Source organism: Salminus brasiliensis, chromosome 19 (assembly GCF_030463535.1).
Source record: "Salminus brasiliensis chromosome 19, fSalBra1.hap2, whole genome shotgun sequence".
Lineage (NCBI taxonomy): Eukaryota > Metazoa > Chordata > Actinopteri > Characiformes > Bryconidae > Salminus > Salminus brasiliensis.
The window spans coordinates 1,098,794-1,118,495 of record NC_132896.1 but is presented as its reverse complement, the minus strand read 5'-3'; the positions used below and the strand labels follow the sequence as shown (position 1 = coordinate 1,118,495).

General features: G+C 45.6%; 1 protein-coding gene across 1 annotated transcript in view; it reads left to right on the top strand.

The window, feature by feature from the left end:
• Positions 1-19,702, top strand: part of lrp5 (low density lipoprotein receptor-related protein 5) — a 64,801-nt gene that overhangs the window by 1,984 nt on the left and 43,115 nt on the right. The window contains exons 2-5 of the mRNA XM_072664329.1: positions 6,921-7,121; positions 8,003-8,222; positions 14,055-14,252; positions 18,634-18,830. Coding sequence (XP_072520430.1) covers positions 6,921-7,121; positions 8,003-8,222; positions 14,055-14,252; positions 18,634-18,830 — 816 coding nt within the window. The remainder of the gene's footprint in view (positions 1-6,920; positions 7,122-8,002; positions 8,223-14,054; positions 14,253-18,633; positions 18,831-19,702) is intronic.

Below are 19,702 nucleotides of genomic sequence, written 5' to 3'. Positions count from 1 at the left end.
TCGTTAGAACATCTCCAAAGTTCTCCTCTCTCATGGAGTCTAGTATTATTTAGAGTTCTCCTCAGATCAGCACCTGGTTTGGTGGTAAATCAGGGCTTAATGATGGTAAATCAGGTGAGCTGCTGCTGCTGCTGCTGATGATGATGGAGTTGATTGAACACATCCTCCACGCTGTGTTGGCTGGACTGGGGGGCGTCCAGGAGAACCCTGGAGGAACCGAGCTCTGTTCTTCAGACTAGCTCACCGACAAGATCTCACTACTTTCTTTCTTCAGAATGAGAAGCTCTTGTTTCTCATTTTTACTGGATTCATGTTCTGATGAGATCTGGAGCTCCTACAGTAAAACCCTCTCACTGCTGAGAGACGGGGGGGCGGCGGGGGGGGGGGGGTAGAGTGATGGGATTAGGAGTCTAGGACCTCTGGTCAGTTCTGTGTAAAAGCAGGATGGATTTCCCCCCTCTGCTCTTCACTTTGTTTTCAAAATAAGATCTTCTACTAGGAACCATTTTCTCCAGTATTGAGACCATCAGTATCGTACAAGCTGTAAGGTTCTGTGTAGTACTGAAACTGGAAACAATGGTGGAGCCTAGAGCTGGGCGATATGACGATACTTTATAGTATCGTGATAAATTTTATTATGGTGATAATAATAAGCTTTTCTAATCATATGCAGGAGACTGTTAGTGCTTAATAAACACTGATCAGCTGCAGGTTTTATTACTAACAGTGTAATTAGACTGAAGGGTTCATTAGATGAAGAGCAGCAGATGTTTAGTATAAATCACTGTATTCAGTACAGGAGAGGATCTGAACTGTAGTTTATAAGAATCTGTTGATACTGATGTTTTCAGTCTGTGATTATATGAAAAAAAGTCTTTAAATATCGTGATACAGTATTTTTACCATATCGCCCCCAGCCCTAGTGGAGCCCTGACTGGTTTAGGGCTTCGGCAGCTGGGTTCTTCAGGAGTTCTTTAGTAAAGACTATGGACCTTCACCACTAAAAGAATCATCTGAAAGCTTGGAAAGTTCTCAAACACAAGGAAAACCTCATGTTGTTGTTTTTTTTTTTTTATATATATAGAGCGCTTAATGATCAAATGGTATATAGCACCAAAAATAACAGTATCACTATGGCAACACTTGTTGTTGAGTTTTATAACTATGGGATTCTCATATTTATTTACATGCAGAACTGCTGCTTTTAGGAACCTCTGTTATAAAGGCGTGGGTTAGTGGTTCTTCTCTGAAATGTGGATGGTTCTACATGACGCCACAAAAGGTTCCACCGTTGCCCCGTGGTCCCAGTAGTTGTGTAATCCTGGTCTTTGCAGTGTTACCGAAGATAATCAGTAGAACATCACAGTATCATGATGGATCTCTGATCCCAGATTCAGTCAATCAGTCGAGACGGGTTCGGTATCTGATGTGAGCTTCTTTAGCTTACAACGGGAGACGCTAGGCTAACACTGCTAATAAACACTGGACTCAGACTGTCACCAGTTTACTCATCTCTGTAGACACGCCATATCAGACAGTGAGTGAACAGTCAGGTCTTGAAGATGATGAAGGTGATGAAGCAGGAAAAATGGACAAGCATAAGAATCTGAGACAGTTTGACAAGAACCAGACTGATGTTCTAAATAGACGAATGGGTCATCAGAACGTCAGGCAGGTTCCTCCCGGTATGCAGTGGTCAGAACCTACCAGCAGTAGGAAGGGATGAGATGTAGAGACACACTGCGCTAAACGATCGCTCGGCTAAGCTAATGCTTCTCAGCCTGCTTCTTCAGCTAAAGGCTAAAAACACAGGCCCATGCTAGTCCTGAACGTCCTGTGGCTTCACCTGAGCTCTCAGGTGTGTGTCGGGCGGACTTGGTCGGACTCGGTCAGGATGTGGTAGTTTGAGAAGTTAGGGAAATATCCAAGGAGGCAGCCGAGCTTTTTAATGTATTTTTAAAAATGATTCAGTTCAATTAAGTTTTATTCATTTAGGCTTTTTGCAGTGAATGTTGTCACAGAGCAGCTTTACGGAGATCCGGGTTCGAGCCTCTCTAGAGCAGCTAGTGGCGACAGCGGCCAGGAAAAACGCCCTCTGGTCGAGAGGAAGAAACCTTGAGAGGAACCAAGACTCAAAAGAGGAACACGTCCTCCTCAGGTCCACACCAGATCAGAATAATAATAATAATAATAATAATAATAATAATGATTTTAAAAAAATCTAAACGGAATAAAAACGACAATAAAACTAAGCTGAATTAAGAGAGATGGTGAATGTGGCGAAAGATGGAAAACGTGAGTGAGAATGATAAAGTCCTGCAGATAGTCAATTATCTATTTTGTTTTATGCAAAATAATGTGTTTATTGTAGATTTTTAAAGAATCTTACTATTAGAATTAGAGTACACATGATAGATTAAGTCTGATCATGTTGTACAAAATTATACTGTTCATATGTGCAATAATAATAGCACTGTAATTCAGTTGAATGAGTGCAATCATTTTCCATATTTATTATCTCAGTTATTACCACAATGCCACTTTACTATAATCATATCATTTATATAGATGTACACAAGTTCTAAATTATTCTCTCTGTTTTCAGTTTATTTAATTTAATTGTGTTTATTCTTACACAAACTGTTGCAACTGTGACAACTGCAATTTCCCTCCTGGGATCAATAAAGTATTTCTGTTTCTGATTAGTTTACAGTCGATGATGTTCGGACATGCTGGAAATAGCGCTGACGTCACGACTCGGGCAGTTCTGGCTACACGGAAAAATTCTGTGTCTGATTTAAGCGTCCGACTTCAGAGGGTCTTCATGTGGTGCTTTTTAAATGGGAAACCACCTGAAAAAGCTAAAAAAAAAAAACCCTGAACTGAGCGTCTCTGCAGCGTCATTATAGCTAAACCTTCAGCCTCATCTTGCCCAGCGACAGTCCTCACTGTTAACTCGAGGCGGGCGATGTGACGATGTTTTATCTTATCGTGATGAGTTTTGTTGTTGTGATAAACTTAATACTTTCTTTCGTTTGTATCGGAACATCTCGTTACAAAGAGTGTAATTAGACTTGATTATTTGTATGGAGTGCAGCACTTTTGAAATATGGCATATATATAAAATGAAAATATTTTTTAATATGGTGATATATACAGTATATATATTTACCATATCGCCCTTCTCTGTGTGGTTGATCAATAGTTTTTTTGGTAAATAAAATGTTGAATTTTATCATTTTATGTTGCCCATTATTTTCTAAAATCAATAATTAGGGCTGGAGAATATGACAATATTTTATGGATATAAATGTTGTTATATTGATACACTAAGCTTTCATTACTAACAGTGTAATTAGACTGGGTTAATGAGATGAGCAGCAGATGTTGAGTATAAATCACTATGTTCAGTACAGGAGAGGATCTGAACAGCAGTTTAGAAGAGTCTGATACTGATGTGTTTAGTGTGTTATTACAGTTATTGTGATAAATATCGTGTATCATGAAAATGTCTTTTACCGTATCGTCCAGCAGCCCTAGCAGTAAACCCCTCGAACCCGCCCATTACTGCTATATTATCATGGGGGGTTTAAAGCACTCCTATTACAAACGCCTCTCCCTGTGGTGAACTGCTGCTGAAACTGGGCTGTACAGGACACCGGACCGGGGTCCGGGGGGTTCTTCGTTTGATGGGGACGGGGATGTGGAGGTGAGGTCACCTCGCCGGCTCTAGTTTGGTGTTTCTGTCCGGTTATTGATCAGGAAACTCAGTTCACACAGTGTAAACATCAGCCCTGATCAAAGGGCAGAGTTGTTTGTTTGTTTTTGCTGTGTGTGTGTGTGTGTGTGTGTGTGTGTGTGTGTGTGTGTGTGTGTGTGTGTGTGTGTGTGTTGTGTATCTGAGGCTCTGCTCCGTTCAGAGGTCTGAACTCGTCACGGTTAATTCTTAATCTAATGACGACCCAGGAACAAAAGTCCAATATGGTAATTCATGGAGATGTGTCGACCGCCCGCTGCTTATTGTAAAGCCTCTCTCTCTCTCTCTCTCTCTCTCTCTCGTTCTCTCTCTCTGCTGAAGAATAGCTGCTCGCTCGCTCGCTCATGCAGGCAGGCCTGTTTTCGGAGGCAGCGTCGGCGGAGCTGAATCATTAATGTCACTGATGGAAGTTTGAGGAGAGTCTTAATGGCTGCGTTTGGGGAAAGAAGGCCGCTGTTTTGAGCCACAGTTTAGAACCGAGCAGGTCCACATTAAAACCTGCTCTGTGCTTGTCTGTAGTGTTTGCACAGCAGAGCAGCAGAGGAGGAGCACACACACACACATACACACACACACACATACACACACACACACACACACACACACACACACACACACACACACACACACACACACACAAATGATTGTGTACACCGCATTCAGCTACTTTATGTTGCACCCATTGCTGACACAGAGGTGCGCACACAGCTTGTCTAGTCCCTGTAGAGAAGAAGTACTGCCAATAGAATAGGACTCTCTGGAGCAGATCAACATCATGAACCTATTGGCTCCATGCTGCCTAATAATGCCAGGCGTGGGCTAGAGGGGTATAAAGCCCCCCAGCATTGAGGAGCTGTGGAGCAGTGGAGGAGCTGTGTTCTCTGGAATGGTGGTGGAGGAGCTCCATCCAGGTCTTGTAAACAGCTCATTATTATGCGTGTCTGAGGCGCCTGAGGAAGGGTGTGTCTTATGGTCACAAAATGGTGATGAAGCAGTTATAATGCTCTCATCTGAATTATGTTTTTGTTTGTTTTTGTTCATTTGTTGTTAATAAACCTGTTACAGTAAACAACAACCCACCTCCCACCTCTGAAAAAGACTCTTTAAGGACACTTCTTTTTCAGACTGGTTTAAAAGTGTGTGTGTGTGTGTGTGTGTGTGTGTGTGTGTGTGTGTGTGTGTGTGTGTGTGTGTGGTAGTGTTTGCTTCAACTTTCGTGCCTCAGAGGAATTTAATGTGTGTGTGAGAAGTTGTCTTACACACTTCACAGTGGGGTGTGTCACACATACACACACTTGACAGCTTTTTGGCATGTGGCCAAACTCAGTGTTTATTTGTCTGTGTAGATTATTATTATTATTGTTATTATTAATTCATTCATAAAAAATCATAATAACATGATTAATAACATAATAATAACATGATAATATTGTTGAGGTTGTTATTATTATTAATAATAATATTTACTTATTATTTATTTACTCATTTCTCTGAGTAGTAATGCTGGGTTAGTAATACTCATTAATAATTATTTTTATATAAACTGTATTTGGGAGATATTTGGTCTTTTTGGGGGCTTTGGGGGGGGTTGCAGGGGTGGGTGGCGTTTATGGACTCTTGGAGGTGTTTGGGGGTTTTGGACTGTGTGTTTTTGGGTGTTTGAGAGTGTTTGGCCTGCTGGGGTTATTGGTGGTTTGGGAGGGCTGTTTGGTCAGTCAGGTGGAGTTTGGACGCGTGTTTGTTTTTTAGAGATGCTTTGGAGGATTTGACCTGCTGAAGACTGGATCGGGACCTCTGTGGTTAATGTACTATTTATTAAATGTAATCATTTATTGTCACATTGTTTGAGGCACGTGGGTGTTTGCTGTTTAATGTGTTACTGCAGCGAGTTGTTCCTCTTAGCACTCAGCTGTACCCTCTCGCTGGCCTCGGCCGGGTCAGGGTGAGTTGGAGGGCACCAACACTTACAGCGTTTCCTCGGTTGTAGTGGCTTCAGAGCGTTTCACATGTGTGTCTCGTTTGGATGGAAAGATTCCACAGAGGATGCTGATTAGCTGGAACAGGGCTGTGTGTGTGTTTGTGTGTGTGTGTGTGTGTGTGTGTGTGTGTGTGTGTGTGTGTGTGTGTGTGTGTGTGTGTGTGTGTGTGTGTTCTTGCAGCAGTCTGAAGGGAAATGTGGATTTGAGGACATGCAGCGGTCTCTTACTGAGAGCTTTACAAATGACAGACCAAATCCCCTCTCATCATCAAAGGCCAAAACGGGCAGAATCACAACTCAACAGTTCTCTGGTTTTCTTCGTATCTTCCTTTAGCTACACTGTATGGAAAAAAAGTATTGGGACACCTCCACACTATTACACCTACAGGAGCTTTTATTCCATCCCATTCTAACCCCATAGTCATTATTAATAAGGAGCTGGTCCCCCTTTGCTCTAAGCTCTACCAGCAGCAGCAGCAGGTCTGGAGCTCTGCTGCAGTTACTGAGTCAGTTGGAGGCTTTTCTGCACTCTGCTCTGAGCTCAGCACTCGGCCCTGACCCCGCTCTGTAACTTTACGTGGTCTGACAGACACTCGGTGGCTGAGCTGCTCTCTGTGAGCTGTTCCTCCTAAACTCTTCCACTGTTCAATAATAACACCACTCACAGCTGATGGAGGAAGATCTAGGAGGGAGGAGATTTCACCAGCTGACTTGTTGTTGTTGGTGCAGCGGTGTCTCCTATTACATACAGAACCACGCTGGAGTTCAGTGAGCTCTTCAGAACCTCCCGTTATCTCACTGATGTGTGGAAGGAAGGCAGACTGCTGGACTAGGGGCTGGATTGAGACTGAATGAAAAAAAAACCAATTCAGTGATTTGAGTGGTGTCCCAATACTTTTGTCCATTATAGTGTCTAAAGGCTTGCGTAGCTCAAAGCGTGTGGAGGTGATCAGTAATCTCTGAGTCTTGATTTTGTGATTTCCGTATGACTTAATCTCTGTTATCTAGAACATGAACTAAAGTACCCTCACTAGAGTTTTTGTCTCTCTGTCTCATCTTACCTTTATGTCTTAACGCTCGGTGTCCTGAAGGTGTTGCACACCCCGAACTCTGTGTGTGTGTGATGCTTTCTGCAGGCAGTTAGCATCATACCGGTTCTCATTCTGGTGGTGTGTTGGTTTGCAGGTTCTCCTCTGCTGCTGTTTGCTAACCGCCGGGATGTGCGGCTGGTGGACGCGGAGGCAGGCCGCGCAGAGTCAGCGGTGGTGGTCAACGACCTTGAGGATGCAGCAGCTGTCGACTTTCTGTTGAGTGAAGGGCTGATTTTCTGGACCGACGTCAGTGAGGAGGCCATCAAACAAACCTACTACAACCAGACCACCAACTGTAAGTGTTACACACACACACACACCAGCCAATTAGCTGTAAGCTTTTTACACACACTCCACTACCATCAGCCAATCAGCTGTGGTACACTCTGCTCTGTAGTAAACTGAGAGTTTTGTCTGAGAGTGGGCTGGGGGGGAGGCTGGGGGGAGGCTGGGGGGAGGCTGGGATTTGGGTACAGTGACTTTAGAAGTTGATTGGTGAGGAAACAGAAGCAGGTGTGGCCAAACTTTTGACTGCAGCTGCACACTGCTGTTAGTGTTAGTCTTTGTGTTGTGAGAGTGTGTGAGAGTGTGTGAGAGTGTGTGAGAGTGTGTGAGAGTGTGTTTAGGACGCTGTTGGAGTCGGGCCGGTGTAGCATAGCTGCAGTCTTATATCAGGATCTTGAGGGAAAGGAAACATCTGAGGAATGCTGAGCTGATAACCGAGCGCTGAGCTGAATGGGGTAGTTGTGTTTCAGTGGAGAACAGGAGTGAACGTCTCTGACATCAGAATGATTCTGATTCTTTAGGAAATGATTCAGTGAATCATGAATTTCTCTCAGGATTTGCTTATTTTGCAGGAATTCAGAATCATTTAGAAGAATACACTGAATGAACAGCGTCTAGATATAAATAATAACCTCCAACCTGTTTGTTTGTTTTACATCTGACAAAATGCCTCCAATTTAAGCGCAGACTCCGTTTAATTTAACTGTAATTGATTAGATGAAAAAGATTTGCTCAGATTCTCTGAAATATTGAAAAAGAAACGTTTCGTTTAGCTTTTATTCACTGTTGTCTGTCTGTGTGACTGTCTGTGTGACTGTTTGGATGCCTGTTTACCTGTGTGTGTGTGTGTGTGTGTGTGTGTGTGTGTGTGCGCGCGCGCGCTCATTTCAGCGGTGAAGGAGGCGACGCTGGGCTGTGGTCAGACAGTGGTGGTCTCTGGACTGGACTCTCCGGATGGTTTGGCCTGTGATTGGCTCGGTCGGAAGCTCTACTGGACGGACTCGGAAACGAACCGGATAGAAGTGGCTAATTTGGATGGGACGTCCCGGAAAGTTCTGTTTTGGCAGGATCTGGACCAACCCAGAGCCATCGCACTGAACCCCCAGCAGAGGTGAGATATATACATACACACATACACCTACACACACACACACACACACACACACACCAACACATGATCACAAATGCATCTGCGCCAACACACACACTAACGTTCGCAGGAGATCCTTTCGGTCTCGCAAGTTGTGAGGTAGGACCTCCATGAGCATCTATGAGCCATATGGTCCAGATACTGGTCACATGAAGTGACAAGGTGTAAACAGACTCCTGACCCTCGCTGACCTCTGTGACCGCTCAATGCTCTGCGCAAACGCTGATCATTTACAGTTCATGTGGAGGAGCTTCTTCTCAGAGCGGTTCTGGTGGTGTGGGAGAGATCCAGTTGGAGCTCCGTCACTGCTGCCTGAGTCACTGTACAAGTGGAGCTACAGAGCTTCAGACCTGTGGATGTTTATGAAACTGAAGTGTGTGTGTGTGTGTGTGTGTGTGTTCACGCCGTATGATAAAGGCATTAACGGGGGAGCCAGACACTTTTCCTGGCCTTCAGCCTAAAGAAACACATCCTGCCGCTGTGTTTTCCTAAGCTCTCGCTGCTGTTAGGTGAAGCTAGTGTTCCTCCAGAGCGTCTGGGCGGAGCTGCTGGAGAATGGGGCTGTTTTTGAGGGGGGAGGGTCCGATTACACACACACACACACTCTCCAGGGTTAGGCCTTGCGTTTCTCTTAGGCACTGAAACACACACGTTCCTGAATATCTGCTTCACACGCTTGCATTGTCCTGACTCACCCAGCGCAGTGATTTTCAGCGTTCAGCAGGATTTATATAGAGTCTACACTTTTACTTTTACAAAATATACCAACAACCAAACACCATAAATACACCATAAAAAATCTAAATACTGTGAAGACGTGTTGGCTAGGCTATGATAGAGGAATTAGTGCTTGAATTATTTGAAGAATGCTCAAATGAATGCTTGGATGAATGCTTGAACGGATGGATGAATGAATAAATATAAATGCTGGATGGATGGATGGATGGATGGATGGATGGATGGATGGATGAGTGGCTGGATGGATGGATGAGTGGCTGGATGGATGGATGAGTGGCTGGCTGGCTGGATGGCTGGCTGGCTGGATGGCTGGATGGCTGGCTGACTGGATGGCTGGCTGGATGGCTGGCTGGATGAATGCTTGGATGGCTGGCTGGATGAATGCTTGGATGGATGGATGGATGGATGCTTGGATGGATGGATGGATGGATGGATGGATGGATGGATGGATGGATGGATGAATGCTTGGCTGGATGGATGGATGGATGAATGCTTGGCTGGATGGATGGATGAATGCTTGGATGGATGGATGGATGGATGAATGCTTGGATGGATGGATGAATGCATGGATGGATGGATGAATGCATGGATGGATGGATGAATGCTTGGATGGATGGATGGATGGATGGATGGATGGATGCTTGGCTGGATGGATGGATGGATGCTTGGCTGGATGGATGGATGGATGAATGCTTGGCTGGATGGATGGATGGATGAATGCTTGGATGGATGGATGGATGGATGAATGATTGGATGGATGGATGGATGAATGATTGGATGGATGGATGGATGGATGGATGAATGCTTGGATGGATGGATGGATGGATGAATGCTTGGATGGATGGATGAATGCTTGGATGGATGGATGGATGGATGGATGAATGCTTGGATGGATGGATGAATGCATGGATGGATGGATGAATGCATGGATGGATGGATGGATGGATGGATGGATGCTTGGCTGGATGGATGGATGGATGAATGCTTGGATGGATGGATGGATGGATGAATGATTGGATGGATGAATGATTGGATGGATGAATGATTGGATGGATGAATGATTGGATGGATGGATGGATGGATGGATGAATGCTTGGATGGATGGATGGATGGATGAATGCTTGGATGGATGGATGAATGCTTGGATGGATGGATGGATGGATGGATGGATGGATGGATGGATGAATGCTTGGATGGATGGATGGATGAATGCTTGGATGGATGGATGGATGAATACTTGGATGGATGGATGGATGGATGGATGCTTGGATGGATGGATGGATGGATGCTTGGATGGATGGATGGATGGATGGATGGATGCTTGGCTGGATGGATGGATGGATGAATGCTTGGCTGGATGGATGGATGAATGCTTGGCTGGATGGATGGATGAATGCTTGGATGGATGGATGGATGGATGGATGAATGCTTGGATGAATGGATGGATGGATGGATGAATGCTTGGATGGATGGATGGATGGATGGATGAATGCTTGGATGGATGGATGGATGGATGGATGAATGCTTGGATGGATGGATGGATGGATGGATGAATGCTTGGATGGATGGATGGATGAATGCTTGGATGGATGGATGGATGGATGGATGGATGGATGAATGCTTGGCTGGATGGATGGATGAATGCTTGGATGGATGGATGGATGGATGGATGAATGCTTGGATGGATGGATGGATGGATGAATGCTTGGATGGATGGATGGATGAATGCTTGGATGGATGGATGGATGAATGCTTGGATGGATGGATGGATGAATGCTTGGATGGATGGATGGATGAATGATTGGATGGATGGATGGATGGATGGCTGGATGGATGAATGCTTGGCTGGATGGATGAGTGGCTGGCTGGATGGCTGGCTGGATGGCTGGATGAATGCTTGGATGGATGGATGCTTGGATGGATGGATGGATGGATGCTTGGATGGATGGATGGATGGATGCTTGGATGGATGGATGGATGGATGCTTGGATGGATGGATGGATGAATGCTTGGATGGATGGATTGATGAATGCTTGGATGGATGGATGAATGCTTGGATGGATGGATTGATGAATGCTTGGATGGATGGATGAATGCTTGGATGGATGGATGGATGAATGCTTGCTTGGATGGATGGATGGATGGATGAATGCTTGCTTGGATGGATGGATGGATGGATGAATGCTTGCTTGGATGGATGGATGGATGGATGGATGGATGCTTGGATGGATGGATGGATGCTTGGATGGATGGATGGATGCTTGGCTGGATGGATGGATGGATGAATGCTTGGATGGATGGATGGATGGATGAATGCTTGGATGGATGGATGGATGGATGGATGGATGGATGGATGAATGCTTGGATGGATGGATGAATGCTTGCTTGGATGGATGGATGGATGGATGGATGGATGCTTGGATGGATGGATGGATGCTTGGATGGATGGATGGATGCTTGGCTGGATGGATGGATGGATGAATGCTTGGATGGATGGATGGATGGATGAATGCTTGGATGGATGGATGGATGGATGGATGGATGGATGGATGAATGCTTGGATGGATGGATGGATGAATGCTTGGATGGATGGATGGATGAATGCTTGGATGGATGGATGGATGGATGCTTGGCTGGATGGATGGATGGATGGATGCTTGGCTGGATGGATGGATGGATGGATGAATGGATGGATGGATGAATGCTTGGCTGGATGGATGAGTGGCTGGATGGATGGATGAGTGGCTGGATGAGTGGCTGGATGCTTGGATGGATGAGTGGCTGGATGAATGCTTGGATGGCTGGATGAATGCTTGGATGGATGGATGGATGGATGAATGCTTGGATGGATGGATGGATGGATGGATGGATGAATGCTTGGCTGGATGGATGAGTGGCTGGATGGATGGATGAGTGGCTGGATGAGTGGCTGGATGCTTGGATGGATGAGTGGCTGGATGAGTGGCTGGATGCTTGGATGGATGAGTGGCTGGATGGATGGATGAGTGGCTGGATGAGTGGCTGGATGCTTGGATGGATGAGTGGCTGGATGAATGCTTGGATGGCTGGATGAATGCTTGGATGGATGGATGAATGCTTGGTTGGATGGATGGCTGGATGGTTGGATGTCTGGATGGATGGCTTGATGGATGGTTGGATGGATGGCTGGTTGGATGGTTGGATGGATGGATGGCTAGTTGGATGATCAGTTAAGGAAAATGGGTAATTAGTTGAATATGTAGCTGGGTGGATGATTGAATGGGTGGATAGGTTAATGATTAAATAGATGGATGACTGGACAGGCAGTCAGATGATTGCATAGGCGAGTGGTTGGATGGACATAGGGTGGATGGGTGGATAGGGTGATGTAGATGTAGTTTATTGATCCTGTGTAGGAGGTCTTATCCGTAATGCTGAACAGCGCACACACAGTCCTGTGCTGTGAGTGCAGATATGAGAGGAAGAGCAGAAGATCAGCTCGACTGTGGCTGTGACTCCAGCTGCTGCTCCTGAGGTGTTCAGTTGAGAAGAACGTGCCGGAGCCGTGAGCTCGTGGGCGGAGTTTGCATGCTTGGGTTCCCCGCTGGCATGTGGCTCGATAAGTGTTTCCTCTGGTGACGGGCGTGCAGGAGAAGAGTGTGTGTGTGTGTGTGTGTGTGTGTGTGTGTGTGTGCGCGTGCTGAGGGTAATTGAGACTTATGGAATTATGCAGTGACTAAATCCAGACTCCTGTTTACGGTTCTCCACTTTTCAGAACCGAAAACACATGATCACACCACACTGACGCTCCACGGCTCCGGTTCCGGTCCTGTTTGGGTTTATAGACTAAAGTCAGTCCCACTGTCTCCTAAACCACATCCATCTACCAGCTAATGAAGATCTGGAGGAGCTCTGTGAGAGGACCGGGTTTGGGGGCGTGTCTACAAAGACGTGATTGGCGACAGTCTGGTGTTTGTTAGCAGTGTTAGCCTAGCGTCTCCCATAGTGAACTAAAGAAGCTCGCGTCAGATACAGAACCGTGGCTTAAAGGAAAGTGTGGCAGCAGCAGCAGCAGCAGGTTCCCCGCAGGTCTCGTCCGCTGTGTGGTTCCTCCAGATGACTAAAACAGCGGCTGGCTCCAGTGTTTGGCTCTGTGACTGAGCACCTTATCAAACCTGTGCTGGAGGAGTGCTGATAATCGCAGTGTTTCCCTCCTGCTTCAGTGAACTGCAGCGATGACCCACTCGCTCTGAAGTACCAGATACATTCAAAATCATAAAAAAACGGTCCTGTTTAATTCTGTTTGGTTTGCTTTTTAGATGACATATTTATTATTATTATTATTATTATTATTATTTTGTAAATCTCTTTTAGCTACATCTTATGTAAGAAAAAACAATAAAAATCATGTTTATTATTTTTCAGGGATGTCATTAAAAGGCCAATATTGCACCTTTTTAAAGGTGTGTTTGTGTGTCCGTGTGTGTTTCTGTGTGTGTGTCCATATAAGGTAAATAAACTGCAAAAAACGTACTGAAGTTATGTGCGCGTGTGTGTTTTAATAGGCTGTTATATGATCAACAGATTTTAATGTTTTGGCAACACGGTCTGTGTGTGTGTGTGTGTGTGTGTGTGTGTGTGTGTGTGTGTGTGTGTGTGTGTGTGTGTGTGTGTGTGAGGTGTGATGATGCTGGCATGTCTCTGCCTTTAAAGCTTTTCTTTCAGTGCTGTGCTGGTGTTTAGTCTAGCCCCGCACTGCGCTGCTTAACCTTCAATCACGTCCTCTAAACACTCTGTGCCGCCACACAAACTGTGTGTGTGTGTGTGTGTGTGTGTGTGTGTGTATGTGTATGTGTATGTGTATGTGTATGTGTATGTGTGTGTGTGTGTGTGTGTGTGCGCGTGTGTGTGGTTGTGGTTGATCTGCAATGTTGTACAATTTTAAACACTTCAACCCCAGACTCTCAGGTATCTACTATGAGTGATTCAGTATCCACTGTGTGTGTGTGTGTGTGTGTGTGTGTGTGTGTGTGTGTGTGTGTGTGTGTGTGTGTGTGTGTGTGTGTGTGTGTACAGGTACATGTACTGGACGGACTGGGGTGAGGAGCCACGGATAGAGCGTGCAGGAATGGACGGCAGCAGCAGGAAGGTTATAGTGGAGGAGGAGATTTACTGGCCGAACGGACTAACCATCGACCTGCAGGAGCAGAAACTGTACTGGGCCGACGCCAAACTCAGCTTTATTCACAGAGCTAATCTGGATGGGACAGCACGGTGAGACGCGCGCACACACACACACACACACACACACACACACACATACTTTCTACATCTCTGCAGCGTGCGAGCTGAGTGGATTTAGAGTCGGGGTTTGGTGTAAAAGCATCAGGCAGCGTCTTCATCACCATTAGGTGAAGAACTTTCTGTGAGGAGCTTTTAGTAGAGCTTCAGACGTCTGCTTCCCTTCACCTCCACTGTAGAACCACAGCTCTGACTGGGGGAGATTATCTAGAACCTCCACTGTAGAACTCCAGCTCTGACTGGGGGAGATTATCTAGAACCTCCACTGTAGAACTCCAGCTCTGACTGGGGGAGCTTATCTAGAACCTCCACTGTAGAACTCCAGCTCTGACTGGGGGAGCTTATCTAGAACCGAGCATGTCGCACTGAACCCCCACTCTGAATAATGTTTACTTGTGCACTCACCCTTCACTGCCTTACTCATTCAGTCACTTGTTCACTCCCTGACACTAAGATTTTTTTTCACTACCTTTCCCATTCTCTCACTCCCTCCCTCTCTCCTTTGCTTCATGAAACCCTTGTTCCCTCCGTCACTCCTTTGCTCCCCCACTTAATTTTTTTTATTCTCACAGCAATGCTCCTCCTCCAGAATCTAGTAGAAAGTCTTCTTCTCTGGACAGTAGAGACAGTTACTCCAACAGAAGCAGGATCAGCTCTTTAATACCCTTGATTTCAGATGAACAGTCACCCCCTCGCTCACTCAGTGTTCGTTCACTTTGGCTCAATCCCAAACGGCTCGGTGTAGTGCACTATGTGGAGGTGGAGTCCACCGTTCATAAAGCTACACTATGGGAAGTGTGGAGCAATCTGAGGTTCTCTCACCAACTTTACCCCCTCTCACTTCAGCCTCTCTCTCTGTGCCTCTAAACTGCAGCTTACCTGCATGCTATGTACCGCTGCAACCTGACCCCAGCAGGAATTATGGGTAGGATTTGGGCCCCGGGGAAAGGGCATACATTTCCTATTGTATGTTTGGTTTAATAGAGACGTTTTAGCTGAGAGATGTTCTCTCCTCTGTGGGGCTCAAATTCACCCCAGTCAGGAGCTGTTCCACAGGAAATCCTGAGTGCTGATCCACAGTCAGTTCATCCTCACTGTCTGAACAAACCTCATATCTCCACAACAGCAGCTTTATAGAAGAAAAAGAAAAAATGTAAAGTAAGGGTGTAAGAAAATATCAATATATCAAAGTATCACCATATGATGTTTTGCAAAAACTGTGTCGATTCTCAAAAACACACATTACTGTTTTAGTAGTTTTGACATGTTTTCTATGATTTTATACATGAGGGGGTGTTTTATACTATGACTGTTTTCCTAACATATGAGTTAAAATATGAGAAAATTGCTCTATATCATCCTTCTTACTGTATCACACTATATTGAATTCTAACTGCTGGATAATGATTTTTGATGACGTTTCTGATGTGTAAATGTAAATTCACACATACATGACCCTATTGGCTCCATGCTGCCTAATGCCAGGCGTGGGCTAGAGGGGTATAAAGCCCCCCAGCATTGAGCTGTGGAGCAGTGGAAGAGCTGTGCTCTCTGGAATAATGGTGGAGCTCCATCCAGTACTTTTGGGATAAGTTGGGGAGTTGGGGATGGTGATTAGGTGGGGTAGTGATTATCGCCCAACATCCTGACCTCACTAACGTTTTGTCACTGAATGCAATCAAATCCTCAGAGCAATGCTGCTCCAGAATCTAGTAGAAAGTCTTCTTCTCTGGACAGTAGAGACAGTTACTCCAACAGAAGCAGGATCAACTTTTTTAATAGCCCTGATTTCAGAAGAAACAGTGGATGAGCAGGTGTCCCAATACTTTTGTCCTTGTAGTGTAAGTACATGTACAGCATCAAATGTTTTGGAACAGGAAGTTCATTAGAGATTACTGAACACTTCCACACCCTTTGAGAAGAGTGTGGGATGCTTTAGGCAGTATGCAGTTGGCGCCATGCTAATTGGTGTACATAAGCTTTCATTACCTGTTAGCGACGTTGGTTTTACACTGAAGCGACGAGGCTCTGTGAATTCTGTGAATCTGTGGCTTTTAGCATGGGTGAAGATTCAGTGTGTGTGAGGGAGTTCGCTCGGTTCTGGGCTCCTGTCTCCTCTCGGAGAGTTAGCGCTGCTCTGTTAGGCTCGTACCTTCTGCTGTTTTTAAAACAAAGCGGCCTCCTTTCATGTCCACGTTCTGGACACCTCTGATTAATGGTGGAGTTTACGGAGCTGCAGCCGGCTTCAAACAGACCGCCGCCGCCAAGCAACCCACCTACGTCAAGCGCTGTGAGAAATCTGGACGTAATTACTTTCCCCTCTGCATCACTCTGCTCATTTCACGCTATTAAAAAAGAAACGAGGGGAAAACACGCACTGCTGTAGCCCCAGTACCCCAACCCTGGGTCTGCACCAATCAGCCAGAACATTAAAACCACTGCCAGCTGATGTGAAGAACACTGATGATCCGGATCTACATATCAGGCAGTGAGTGAACGGTCAGTTCTTGAAGGTGATAAAGGTGCAGAAGCAGGAAAAATGCCCACTTTGACCAGAACCAGACTATGATGTTCTAGATAGACGACTGGGTCAGAACATCTCCAGAACATCAGGAAGCAGGTCTTGTGTGTCCTCCTGGTATGCAGTGGTCAGTACCAAAAATGGTACTGTACCAAAAGTGCTTCAAGGAAGAACAACCGGTGAACTAGTGACCGGGTCATGGAGGCCCAAGACTCACTGATTCTTATGGAGGTCCCGCCCACCTCACAACTTACAGGACCTACAGGATCTGCTGCTAAGGTCTGAAGGCCGCAGGACACCTTCGGAGGTCTTGTTGAGTACATGTCTTGACAGGTCAGACCAGTGTATTTTAGGACAATGATGAGGTCATTAAGGTTGCTTCTGTGGTTGGAGAATTTTAACAACGAATGAAGCAGGTTCGGACCCTCAGGTTCAGACCCTCGAGTTCAGACCCAGGCAGTGAAGTCTGCTTCTCTGTGTAGCGGCAGTGAAGAACTGCTCGGCAGTGAAGAACTCGACTGGACCGAGTGACCCCAGCTGTGTCGCCGCTCGCCGCTAATGACCGCAGCAGATGCAGCGCTGACAGGCAGAGCTGTTTAATTTCCCCGCTGGCCTGCGCTCCGCCGGCCGTCTGGGGGGGGGTTTAGTCCCTGTGTGTAGCCTGGCTGTGTGTTCTCCGTCAGTCCCAGTGTGTTACACCCTCCCTCCCGAGCCCCGCTGTGGAGCGGATATGGCCGAGGACTTGCCAGTGTTTCCTCCGTCGTCTGCGTGATGGATACACGCCAGGCGCCTCATCAGAGCCGTAAACAAACAACTGCAGGGCTGGAAACAGAGAAACCGCTGCTCGGCGAACTGAACTGACCTGCAGTCAATTAGGCCAGACGTTCTTTAGTAAAGGCAGCGGTACCGCTGCAGAGAACCATTTTACTGCTTATGCGGTTCTTTGCCTGGTTAAATCATACCTCGGCTTGGTGCGAAACCTTGTGAAGATGATAAAAAGGGTTCTGTTTAGCACCAGAAAGGGTTCCACTGTCCTCAAGAAGTACTGTAAAGGGTTCTTCAACTTGGTGGTAGACCATTTGAAGGCGGTTCTGTATAGCACCTTTCCACCAAGTTAAAGATCCCTGTATGTTACTCCTTGATTATACTGGAACCAAGAAATGGTTCTATCCAGCACAGAAGAGAGTCCCGCTATCAGGAAGTACTACTATAAAGGGTTCTTTGGCTTGGTGGTAAACATTTGGAAGCCAGTTCTTCATAGCACGTCTTAAAAATGGTTCTATACAGCAACCGGAAAGAGTTCCACTGTCCTCAAGAAGTTCTATAAGGGGTTCTTCAGCTTGATGGAAAACTTAAAAAAAAGACAGTGCTATGTAATTCCTTCGTAAATCGGTTCTGTATTGAATAGAAAAGGGTTCTGCTGTTGTCATGAATTACAATAAAGGGTTCTTTAAAATGTTTTTCACCAAGCTGAAGACTGTTCAATATAGCACCTTTCCACCAAAGCCGAAGAACCCTTTAGATTACTCCTTGATAAACTATAAAGGGATCTTGGTGTCTGGTGAAGATTTCTGTGTAGAACCTTTTAAACAGAACAGGGTTCCACTGTTCTCGAGAAGTACTTGATAGAAGCCTTTTGAAGACCATGCTACAAAAAAGGGTTCCACTATTATCCTGAAGTACCGTACAACGTTCTTTACAGTGCTGTATAGTACCTTTTATAATAATAATGGTTCTGTTTACCTCCTTTGGGAACTATAAAGGGTTCTTAACCTTCACTACTGCATTTAAACATGACTCTCTTTAATAAGCTGGTGGTGTTGTGTTGTTTAGGGAGACGGTGGTGGAGGGGACGTTGACCCACCCGTTTGCACTCACGCTGTTCGAGGAGACGCTGTACTGGACAGACTGGCAGACGCGCTCCATCCACGCCTGCAACAAACACACCGGAGACAACCGGAGAGAGATCCTGAACGGCATCTACTCGCCCATGGACATCCAGGTGCTCGGCCAGGAGAGGCAGCCCTACAGTGAGTCGAGTCCCAAGAACTGTCTAAAACACACACCTAACATGTATTAAACTTTACAGGTATGGATGTTTGTGTATGCATAATTACAAACATCTGCATAAATTTACATAAATTAGTTTTATTCACCACTTATTCAACACTATATTTTTTTTTGTTAAATCTGACTAAAGGCCTAATTTTTATTTATTTATTTATTATTATTATTATTTTAACCTGTGTGTGTGTGTGTGTGTGTGTGTGTGTGTGTATACTACTTCATAAACTCCCACTCTCTATCTGCTCTTTCTAATTTCTCTCCTCCGTGAGAGCTCATTAGAGAGGGGAGCTGTAGTCCACCGTTCTTTGTTGACCTGAATAGACCAGGATGCACCTAGGCTCCATAAGATCACTATAGAGCACCGAGCCTCATTCCCCAGCTCTGCTGTGCGTTTCTGCTCGTTAGGCTTGTGTTCTGCCATGAGCAACATTTAACAAACGTCCTGATGCTCAGTTGTTTGGTCTGCAACCATTACAGCGAAGCTCTGATTGGTCAGCCTGATTTTAACGCATTCGTACAGCGCAGGCTTAATTTGGAAACTTTACGCGGCCTCGTAAGCCATCAGCTCCGGACTCCGCGTGAAAGACATGAATTGAAAAGACATTGTTAATTTGTCTGCATTCTATTTTGGAAAAAAATCCAAATTTGGCCGTAAAAATCCAAACTCTGTGGCTTTAAATCTCACCTGCTCTGGAATGCTGGATACTTTATAAAGTATAAAGTCACGGTGCGCTGCCTGCTAACAGCACAGAAGGGTGCACTAGGGTGGGTTGGCTCCAGAGCTCTGTAGCTGGCGACAGGCCTATGTACTATGATGCTGATGCTAATGCTGATG